Here is an 11,722-nt window from a genome sequence, read left to right as displayed (position 1 = left end):
ATTTCTGTAGAATAGCAGCAGCATCCAGAGCCACGGCATATTTGTGTGCATCTTAGTGTGGTGATTGTGATGGATGTGTTTATTGCGCTGTATTCTGTCTGGTTTAAACCGTCCCTGGTTGTTTATTCTGCTTTTGTGCAAGTACAAGATTAAATTACAGAACATTATGAACAATGTAAAATCGTAAATTAAGACGACTTTCTGTGAAGAGGCTTTTTGTTTTCCCTTCCTGTTCTTTCCCTGCCCCCTTCTTAACTCCAGGTTCAAGGGTGTCTGATTTGTTCATGACTACTGTAAGTTGGTGTTTGCATTATTATGGTGTAAAAGGCTTGAATAAGTGATACGAGCTGCTTTTTTCGTTTGTCTGCTAAATTTTTTAAGTTGAATAGAGCAGAGTTCTTGTTTCAGAATTGTTTACTGGACTGGAACTCTTACATGCTTGAAGAATATTCTCAGTGTTCTACACTTGAATAATAATTTTGCCTAGAAAATTTTGTTGCTTAATCCTGGAAAAGTAGGAAAGAACATTACCAGAATCTTTGGTTCATATGTTAGCAACTCACAACAGTGTTAAACAAAAATCTTGGAACTCCTGTTGCTTTTCAGTTTCCAAAGTGTGGCAATTGTGGAATTAGCTTTCACATTGCTTGCAGAGTTCAGCAGCCAGTATATTCAGTAACTGCAGAATGTTACGATTCAGAGATCCAAAACTTTAACATACCATGAAAATAGATCCAAATGGATCTATTTAACAGTCCTATAGTGAGGCATCTGTTATTCAACCGGAGCTTTCTCCCGGGATTTCTTTCAGGATGCCCTGACTGTTCAGAGCATAACAGTGTGTGTGGGGCGGTTTAATATGTGTTGTTATTGCAGTTTGGCATTGGAAAAAGTAGAAAGATTTAAGTTCACTGATTTTAGCAGCTATTCTGGTCGTCACTATCGCTGTAGATAATTGCTGAGCTTCTGCTTGTGGTGGATTTTCAAGTGAAGGCAGTAAGAGGAGGAGTCTGCAACAAAAGTACGTATGGCAGGAGTTATTTAGAAACAGAATTCTCTGATGACCTTGTGGCTTGACAAACCTCTAGTGAACTTTGGCTGAAATTTCAGAATTCTGACCATTGCCAAGGTCACTGGGAAGTGCAGAAACTGATAGGTTAGTACTAAGTCAATGTGAGGTGAATTTTTACTGTGCGTGGCCCACAAGTGTAGAGATCCTACGTCAAGGATCTTATCCTTGATCCTCTTTATCTCTTTGTTATTCTCTACCTTATTCTTGTCCTGAATATCTGCTATCTAATGTTTGTCTTCACAGTCTGAGCAGGGTTGCGTCCCAACATACGCTGGTGACTGTATTTCCGTAATTAACAAGTGTTTTTTCTTTCAAGCAGGGAATCATTAGCAGAGTGACAGAATCGGTCAAAAACATTGTTCCAGGATGGTTGCAGAGGTATTTCAATAAAAGTGAAGATGAATGCGCGGATACCAACGAGTCTGTAAACCAGGAAGAGGATCCTGTGAACTATCACCATGATTATGGAGATGAAGGTACCATAGTGATTGACGGGAGAGTCACGCCTGAATCGGCAAGAATTAATTTAGAAGGTATGTGAAAAACCATTTAGCGTTCTAGCCATCTGTATTTATCCACAGATTTCTGGTTCTGAATCTAAATTTCTAAAGGAAGCTGGAAGGAGTGTATTGACAGGATTAGAAAAAAACAACCAACAAAACATAACAAAAAAAACAACCTACAGGAAAAAAACCCAAAATGCCCCATAAAACCAAACAACTACTCCCACAAAGCATACCAGAAGTAATCTTACGGCTCATCAGTTAACTTCAGGTAGTCAGTTGGCAAGGTGCAAAATATTTATAATACTCATTTGCAAGTATGCTGGTTTACGTTTTCGTCTTAAAAGGTCTGGAATGAAAGTCTTTCTAATTGCCTCAGGTAATAAAAACATTAATTTGTTTTGTTGTCCTCAAAACAAAAAACCAGATGCTAGAATGCAAGAGGAAAATTCCTTCTCATGTCCTAAATTTTATTTTTTCCTTTGGGCTTCTTCAATCAGTTTAGTAAAGTTCCTTGTTAGTTTATTGGAGAACAGGGGAACTGGCTTTATGATGTTCCTCTTTTTGAGATATTTGGTGACGTTAAGGTGCACGCTTGTGTCCTGGTTTGAGCTCAACAGAAGCAAATCTGTTTAGTGATTTTATTTTTCAGCTCAGCCTGTTCTGACCTTTCTGAAGGTAAGAGCGTGTTTTTGCAGACACGTCTGCTACTAGAAGTGGTAACGCCTGACGTTCATAGTTGCTGCCAGGGATGGGGATGTAGAAGGGCTCTTGCTGATACTTGCTCCTGCAGCGACCCAGGTGACCTGGCCCTTGTGTGCCACCCTGGGGGTGCTGGGAGGTAAAAGCTGGCACCTCTGGTGGGAAACGGACAGGAGAGGTGACCAGTAAGAGTATTCCGATCCATATATGTCATGTACAGTACAAAGCTGAGGGGTCACGGGGGTTAGGGTCTCGCTTCTTCAGTGGCTGGTGTCTAGGGAGGACTTCATGTGATCTTCTGCCTGTGATCCCAACCCGAGTTCCCAAACCCAGCTCCCGGGCCCAGTTCCCCTCTGCCGCTGAGCCTGGAGCCGCCCCAGTGCCACCAGCTCTGAGCACCAGTGGGGGTTGTTATCGACGGGGAGAGTTGGTTTCGATATTGGGTTTGTATATATCTGTGTGTATATATATATTTTTTTCATTATTTTCCCTTATCAACATTATTATTGTTTTATTAAAGCTGGTTTAGTTTTCTTTTCCAATCCATGTCTCTGCCTCACTCCCTTTCTCTTCCCCTTTGGGGAGGGAGAGGGGTTAGAGAGGGTCTGTCGGCGCTTAGTGCCCGGCCCAGCCCTAACCCTTGACGACACAGCCAGCGTGGGGTCTTTGAAGAACTCTTTGGACCCTTGGCAAAGAAGTTTGCAGCCCTTTACTGTGTAAAAGATGAATCTGTGTTTTGTGTCTGTGGCTCTCTGTTTCTGTTGTTCTCTGTAAATCTGCATATGCTCTCCTTTGAGTCTCTCTTAAGTCAGCAGTTTTGTGGAACTTAATAAGGAGAGTTTCGTCTGAGCACGTGGACATAACCTGTGTGCAGAGTCAGTTGCTTCTGTTGTTGGCAGAATGAAAAATAATGAGGAAATACCTTGGTCACTAACGTAATCTAATTGTAAATAAGGAGCTTTACTGATTTCTGTGTAGCTGTATCTTGTGAATAAGTTTGTAATAGAGCAGGTCCTCATGAATGAGGAACATGTGTTGGCTTTCCTGAAGAGCTGTGTGAAAGGACCCTTCAGTAAGAACAGCTGCAGAGCAAACTTTCTAGCTCCAAGAAATCCGGAGCAGATGGGCGCCCTAGAACCTTTGGTGGTTTGTGTTGCGGTCTGTGGATATTGTAGACCTATCTTTCTTGCCATAGTTAGTTATAAGCTCTTTGAAATAATAATTATAGTTTTAGAAAGCCTCTTTCTCGAGCTCTGAGGTACCAGTGTGCTAGAGCCTGTTACTCCTTTGCTTGGCCAGCCTTTAGCCTGGTAACACTTTATTTCTCTCAGTCAAGACAATGCTTACCCGTCCTTTGCGCCAAAATCTCAGACATTAATGGATAGGAGATAGTGTTTTGTCTGCAGCATGATGTGGTATGGTAGAATCCAGGAGGGGAGATGGCAACACTGAAAGAAACACAGCCCCCCCACCCCCAAATCCATGCAAATACACGTTTTCATGTTATGTATTCAGAGTATATAATCTTGTGACAAAGAACATCTCGAACTTCAGAGCTGTCTGTAACTTGCCATGCAATCTCAAATTTTGGAAAGCTTTTACTGCGAGCTTTATCTGCAGAAGAAGGAATTTATGCCTGTTCAGTTTAGTGAAAGGCACAGTCTTAGAGCACTTGAGCACGGGGATGGAATTTGGTGGTGTAAAACCATCATTAACTAATTCTTCCTGCGACATTAATACTTCGCGTTGCAAGCAGCGTTGCTGGTGTAATCAGTTAGATGAAACCTTATCGGGGTGAGGAAGAAGTTAAATGCGGCGCCTCTATTTTTGTGCTTAGGACTTGGCAATGGCATGACTGTTGGTAGGAAACAGGTTTTGGCTTTGGTGAGCCTGCCCGTAGGGAAGCTCATTGTCTCCCCGTATTGTTTAGAACCATCCACGAGTAGATCTGCCTTGAACTTCTCGGATGTGTTAACGAGGCCCTCTCTTCATCGGAGCCATTTGAACTGTACCATGTTGGATTCCGCAGTACCGCACTGCCAGCCCTCTACGTCGTCTTCTCTTGGCATTGGCAGTCCTGGATTGTCTCTTGTTAAAGAAATAAAAGATTCTACCTCTCAGCATGATGATGATAACATCTCAACAACCAGTGGCTTCTCCTCTAGAGCATCTGATAAAGGTAACTTTCATGTTCTTTAGTTTGGGTTGAGTTTTTTTTGGTAACATGAAGTACTTGCATTCTTTAATATTCCACATCACCTTAGTAAATAAAGTACGTGAACGTCAGCTTTGGATGTTAGAATTAAATTTAATTTTTAGTACTTTAGAAGTGTATGATCCTGTCAGCTTGTTAATAGGACCATGCTTTGGAATACATTTATGAGACCCTGATGTTACCAAGAGTCAGTGCTGATATACACACTTTTAGCGAGGTTGTCTGTAAATCTTGAACTGGGGTGGTAGGAACTGAAGATGTCTCGCCATAGCTTGGCAGCTAGGTTGATTGCCCAGGAGGAGGAGTGACTCAGAATATCTGGCAGCTGGTTAAATGTGAATAAATACAGGTTACAAATAGAAACACAAGATGCTTTCCTGTGTTGTCACCAGCAGTCAATAAAGGAATTACTCTGACTGAACAAGTTTTGTGTTGCTTTTTGGGCCTTTATTGGTAGAAGGCATCTTTTTTCAATACTGCCTGGTCTTTTCCTGAATTCAGGAAGGACTGTACCACTTTTTAAAGTAAAAAAGAGTAAATAAACATTATACTGATGTAGGTGAGGACCTGAGTGATCTCACTAAGTAAGGGCAAACAGCAGAGTTGGAGGTTTTTTGTTTTTTTTTGCTAGTCCGTCATATAAATGAGGATGGAGGCATGCTCAGCAAGTTCTTTGGAGAACATATTTTTACAATTCCGAGCAATTGTTGCCAGGGTTTTGCAGTGTTTACTAGATCTTTCTGGTGTGTCTCCATGAAACATATATGGAAAAGACATCATTAGCTCTGTTAGTTCAGCCTTCGGGGAATTTCTCAGGTTTAAAACCTGTGCAGTTCAGACTTACCTTCACCTGCAACCCTTTGCCAGCATAGGAAAAACTCTGTATCAGTACAGATGCACCAGTGTTTATGCAGTTCCCTTTTATTTTACCGTGAAAGAAGAAAAAAATAAAATGCCTCTGCATTGGAAATCTGCTGTTAACTTGTGCATGCTTTTGAAAGATTAGTCAGTCGCTGCGGGGAGCGGCTCCGGAGCTCAGTTGGTGGTCATCACCCTCTCAGAAGGAGCTTAGCTATGGTGCCCACCCAGCAGAAAGCTCTGCCCTCCGCGCTCGCCAGAATGGATGTGACAACCCCGGCGGAGCTCCCAGGAAAACCTGCAGCCTCCAGAGCCTGTCACTGGTAACGGAGGGCAGTGGTGAGAACAGCCGTGGTGCGGTGTGACCGGGTGGACGATCTGCTCAGCCTGGTGACAGAGCTACGAGAGGAGGTGGAAAGGTTAAGGAGCCTCGGGGAGGCTGAGAGAGAGACTGCTGGAGCCGTGTTCTGCCCTTCCTGAGACAGATAAGAGGAACACCCACCAGAAAAAGCCCCAAGATCAGGGGACTCTGTGTCCTCCCTCCAGCAGGCTGAAGGTGGCAGCCTTAAGGAGGGAGGGGAGGCAAGTCCATGCTCAGGGCGGCTGGTGAGCCCCCCGTTGCCCACCTCAGCCTCCCAGGTGCCTCCCTACAAGAGGTGTGAGGCTCTGGATGTGCAATGCCAGTCAGCAGGTGGTGTGGGTGATGGTCCCTCTACAACAGAGGTGTAGCCCAGGTCGAAAAGGCCTGCGCACCGTATCACGACCACTTCCACAAGGAAGAAAAGACAGACTGGGGTTGTAGGAGCCTCGCTTCTGAGGGGAACAGAGGCTCCAATGTGCTGGGCAGACCCTCCCTTAGGGGAGTCAGCTGCCTCCCTGGGGCCTGGGTTAAGGTGATTCGAGACAGCCAGTGTGGCTTCACCAGGGGCAAGTTCTGCCTGACCAGCCTGGTGGCCTTCTCTGGAGTGCCTACATCAGTGGACAAGGGAAGAGCTACTGGTGTCGTTTCTCTGGACTTCTTTAAGGCCTTTGACGTGGTCCTGCACAACATCCTTCTCTCTGAATTGGAGAGGTAGGGATTTGATGGGCAGACTGTGGCTGGATGCAAGGTCTGCAGCCGGTTGTGGGCAAATCCTGGTATCAGTACAGGCTGGGAAGTGATGTGCTAGAGAGCGAGCCTGGGGAAAAGAGCCTGGGGGTGCTGGTGGATGAAAAGCTGGACGTGAGCCATCAGCGTGTGCTTACAGCCCAGAAGGCCATTCACGTCCTGGCCTGCATTAAGCGTGGCCAGGAGGTTGAGAGAGATGTTTCTGCCCCTGTGCTCTGGTGAGACCCCACCTGGAGTTCTGTGTCCAGCTCTGGAGCCCCCAGTGCAAGAAGGACGTGGACTTCTTGGGGCGGGTCCAGAGGAGGGCTGCAGAAATGGTCAGGGGGTTGGAGTACCTGTCCTGTGAGGAGACGCTGAGAGAGCTGGGGTGGTTCATCCTGAGGAGGAGAAGGCTCTGAGGAGATGTGGTTGTGGCCTTTCAATACTTAAAGGGGCCCAATAAGGAAGATGGGGGCAATCTTTTAGTCAGGGCCTGTTGCAATAGGATGTGGGGTGATGGTTTTAAACTAAAAGAAGGTAGATTTAGACTAGATATAAGGAAGAAATTTTTTACAATGAGGATGGTGAGACACTGTCACAGGTTGCCCAGAGAGGTGGTGGAGGCCCCATCCCTGGAGACATGCGAGGTCAGGCTGGATGGGGCTCTGAGCAACCTGTGCTGGTTAAAGGTGTCCCTGCTCCCTGCAGGGAGGTTGGACTAAATGACCTTTAAAGGTCCCTTCCAGCCCAAACCTTTGTAGGGTTCGGTGATTACTGAAAGGTAACATATTTGTAGTTCTGTGAACAGATTTCACGTTCAGAGTTGACACTTGGTTTTCATACCACATGTGAAATTGATCTGTTTGAAGAACTCTGAAGGTTAGAGCGCTGGAGAAATGAGTGTTAGGGGACTTCTTTATTCTCCAAGACTGTTTTTCTGTATTTTCTGTATTAAAGAAATCTAGAGTTCATCTGATCTTTAATATTGATTTCTGTATCCACAAGGCATTTACATATTGCCTGTGTCGTTTTGGCAGATATCACCGTTTCAAAAACTACTTCAGCACCAGTGCTCTGGTCCACAGAGGCTGAAGGATCTCATTCCCTCTCGCAGCATCCTGCAGCTAGCTCTAAAAAACCTGCGTTCAATTTATCTGCTTTTGGATCTCCCTCTCCTGTAAGTACTGCACAGCATTCATTTTCATCGATTCGAATGTGTAGCCCTTCTACTAACCCCTTATTGTGATACCTTCCTGTAGTCACTTGGAAACACTTCGGTCTTTAAGACAAGCCAGCTTGGGGATTCTCCATTTTACCCTGGAAAGACCACTTACGGTGGTGCAGCTGCAGCAGCAAGGGAGACAAAAGCCCGAATTGCTCCTTACCAGGTATGAGAATAGTAGCCTGGTGTGAGGGGTAATGGAGTTGAAATATGGAATTTTCCCCCCCCCAGCTGTCAAATAATAGCTGTGTAGGATAAGAAACTTTGAGTTCTGTAGAAAAAAAATAAATGAGACTTCAATTCCTAGTTGTGTGTATTAGAGCATTAATTGCTTAATTAACCTTTATTTAAAAAAAAAAAAAGAAAAAAGAGAAAAAAGAAAGGAAGGGGTAATGCTGCCAGAAGGGCTGTGACTGGAAAAGCTGAAAATGTGGCAACAGGGACTCTTTTGCCCTCTCAGCCTGCGGGAGTAGGAAAGAGCAATTTATGTTTGAATTCTTTTTTAACAGTTTACGTAGAAGTACTCATCGTGATGCACAAGAATGACTAGCAGCTTTGGCTGGGGCTGGTCGTTTGTAGTTGGGATTTCCTCTTGTTAAGTCTTTCAGAAAAAACCAAAAATCCATTCCTGCCTTTGTGTTGTGCTAAGATACGACATAAATAAAAACAACGATGGCATAACTTGGAAAACTTCTGTTCGTAGTAGCGAAAGCCACCTGCCTGATAGTTGTCCGTGGGTCTTACCCAAGCACACCTCTGCTTATGCTGTGGATGTATTATATAAAACTGTGCACACTTTACTACAGTAGTATTTAAAACACAGCTTTGCTAATCCTTTGCTCTCCTGTGACCGAGGGCAGCATGCAGTCCTAAATGTGGTGTCGAGATAAACAGTAAAATGCTTTCTGTTCCAGTGCCATTCAGATAGCTCTTGAAAAGAGTTTCTTGCTTGTAAGAATTCTTCACGTCCTAAAACGAACTGGCAAATTAAAAACGCTGACAACTCTCAGGAGCTACAGTTGAATCTAAAAGGAAGTCAGTAAAATCTGGTTCGGTTGGGATGTGTTTAAATCAAAATGACCTTTCTTTTAAACTAACTAACTAAATGAAAAAGCAAAAGTCAAGAGGGACTGTATTTAAGGAGCTGGATATAAGAGTTTGCTGGACCTGTTCTGGCAGTCCATTCCTGCCATGGAACAGGGCACCTACCAGTTCCTGACTCAGGGGAAACCTTGAAAACTTGTGCTCTGTTCTGAACACTCAAAGTTTTCTGTAAGCTAGGAGGCCTCATTTTATTTTTTACAAAAGAAACATGGATTGTGCTGAAAAGAGGAACTGAAATACTAGATTTGTAAAGGAGAGGCTTGCTTGCTTGCTGCTGCATCCTGAGGATTACAGCAAGTCTCACTTGTGTTATTTACCTGCTGTATGATGTTTCCTGCCTGCACAAAGCGTGGTAAGCATCATGTGGTTACATGAGGGGTTTAACATAAAAACGTCACACTGAAAGGAGCTTTTTTTTTTCATTTCTGTTCAAAGTCATGTGGTGCAAATAAAACAGTTTGCTTTTTCACTGCAGTATGTTTAGATCTGTTACAGTTCGAATCACACTTTTATAAGCAGAGTCAAAATATCTGCAGTCAGCTGTAATCTGGGAGGAAGGAGGAGATGAGAGAAGTAAAACTAGAAATTCCTGACGATGATTGTATATGCTGTTCTAAGGATGGTATGCTTACACCGTGGTGAAACTGAGGGCTGTTGTGTTACTCAAAGTATTTTCTGCAGCACAAGCCTTTGCTTCGGTTCTCTTTTCCTGATAGGCCTAACATCTTCCGTTTTATGACCTTTTCCATTGAAGTTTTACTTTTCTTGCTTTAGTCTGTGTGCAGGATGTGTGGGGGCCCACTTAAACTTCTATAAAGTCGGTGTATTTTTTCTTCATGGTTTGAATGCCCAGTGAGTGCATTTCTCTGTGTCATCATGAGAATACCAGGTGTATCATCAGTGTAGCCGTAGGGCATAAAATACACGCACGTTTACATTCAAAATCAAGCGTCATAACACTTGCAATGCTGATTTTTCAGCCACCAGTAAGAAGACAAATGAAAGCTAAACAAGCAAGTGTGCAGTCCTATGGCGTGACAAGTTCCACAGCACGGCGCATCTTGCAGTCACTGGAGAAGATGTCAAGTCCTTTGGCGGTAAATTTGTAGTCTGTGTTGTTTCGTGCGGTTGAAAAACGTAGCAAATGTGCCAGTAGAGGATGAAGAGCTTTGTGTGATGTCCAGTTGGATTTAGTGCACTGTTTTGGTTTTTTTTCCCAACAGGATGCTAAAAGGATTCCGTCTTCTGCTTCCAGCCCACTGTCTTCTGTAAGTTGATCACAAAACCCCCACGGCTTTGATGAATGGAATCCTCTCAGGAAAAAAATTGTTCTCTAATACTTGGGCTATTTTTTTTCCCCTCCCTCTAGCCTGTGGACCGGAGCGTGCTGAATATTACCAGCTTCCAGTCCAAACAGAAACAGGTAAGAACCAGTGAAGTCCTCATCTGAGAGAGACAGTTTTCTGTTCTTTATAGCTATGAGAAGAAATACCACAAACCCCATGACAGCGTACACATGAATTCATATTAATTATGTGATTTGTAGCTGTCTTGGCTGTGTGAAAATTGCTAAAAATACCTCTTCTGTCCACATTAGATGAGGGACTGTGAAGATTACCCAGGCTAAGGATGGTATTATCTTTATGTGGCAGTGTCTTGATATGTCAATCAATAACAATTTCTCTAGGACCCACAAAGTAGTTTTACCTTGTTCTGCAACTTGGGGTTAAGTTGCATATTAATCTGTTTAGGAAAGATTTCTCTTGCAGAGATTATCAGAAATAAAAAATACTGATTGAGCGCTCACACAGACCTTATGCAGATTTCTGTGTCCATTTCAAGCAGAAAAATAATACTTGTGGTTCTTGTTACTGCTCAAAGTTAGGAGAATTGTTAAACGCTGTTACTTTTGTAGCCCTACGTTCCTAAATTCCTGTTTGGAGGTAGCACTGAATTGGTGATAGTGCTGTGGTAAATCATTATTTCCTTTGTTTTTGTTAAAAAATTAGAACCATTAATGTTTTTTCATCACTTTAATTTGGGGTATCATAGAGCTTATTAAATTGTAAAACCTACAGAAAGGCCACTTTACAATCAGGCAACCGAAGGAACGAGACTGTGTATTTTTTCTTTTGTGCTAGCTTTTTGTTTGCCGTTTTAATGAGAAAACGGGCAGAATGTCTCAAGAAGTTGCTATGCTAATCCCTTGATTAGAGGTATAATTAACTTTACAGTCACTTCAGAGTTTACAGACATCTTGAATTTCTTGTACCGTCTTTCACCATATGTTAAATTACAAGAATGTTGAAAAGTGGAGTGTGTGATTTCTTTGCTGTAAATATTGTTCAAATAGTTGAAAACAAAGCTGGTGTGGATTCTGTGTGAAGTTGTGGAACTCCACCTGTGAGGAGGCATTAAGAAAGATTTACCAGCTTTGCAGTGTAGGGCCTGACGTCAGTCAGGAAGCGAACGTTGCGCGCAGCTGTCACCGACTGAAAGTAGAGAAATTGTCTCTTCATAATAGGAGAATTCATAAAGTTTGGCAGGGGAAGGACGAGGAGGGCAGGAGAGGGCTGGGTGTTTGCCAGCTGGTGGTTGACAGAGTGCTTGAGCACTCAGGCAAAACTTTTGCTCTTATTTTTTATGGTGTTTTTCTTATTTTGAGGATTCTGCACCAGATAGAATAACTTCTAGTGTTTAATCATCCAGCTGGGTGACTTTTTTTTCCATTGTACATTCCTGTCTAACTGATTTGATGCCCTTCTACGGTAGTCACCCACCTGGGGGCTGAAGCGAAGGCGATTGATGTATTTTCTCTAGATTTTACTAAGACTTTTGATACTGTCCGTCACTGTAGTCAAACCAGTACTTTAAAATGCAAATCTAAAACACTGAAATGTATTTTAATGAATGAGTTTATTTTAAAATTATTTTACAACTTTTTTATTTTTAAGTGTAA

At 43.1% G+C, this 11,722-nt stretch overlaps 1 protein-coding gene across 1 annotated transcript in view; it reads left to right on the top strand.

The window, feature by feature from the left end:
* Nucleotides 1-1,388: 1,388 nt before the first annotated feature.
* NUP153 (nucleoporin 153kDa) overlaps nt 1,389-11,722 on the top strand; it is a gene marked incomplete at both ends in the record, with an annotated part of 24,422 nt that continues 14,088 nt past the window's right edge. The window contains 7 exon segments of the mRNA XM_009877963.1: nt 1,389-1,605; nt 4,208-4,456; nt 7,475-7,614; nt 7,697-7,825; nt 9,744-9,860; nt 9,987-10,031; nt 10,133-10,186. Of these exon segments, the coding sequence (XP_009876265.1) occupies nt 1,389-1,605; nt 4,208-4,456; nt 7,475-7,614; nt 7,697-7,825; nt 9,744-9,860; nt 9,987-10,031; nt 10,133-10,186 (951 nt within the window).

This window comes from Apaloderma vittatum, unplaced genomic scaffold (genome assembly GCF_000703405.1).
Source record: "Apaloderma vittatum isolate BGI_N311 unplaced genomic scaffold, ASM70340v1 scaffold20440, whole genome shotgun sequence".
Lineage (NCBI taxonomy): Eukaryota > Metazoa > Chordata > Aves > Trogoniformes > Trogonidae > Apaloderma > Apaloderma vittatum.
Note: the sequence above shows the minus strand (reverse complement) of the source record. Positions and strands in the feature narration are given on the sequence as shown.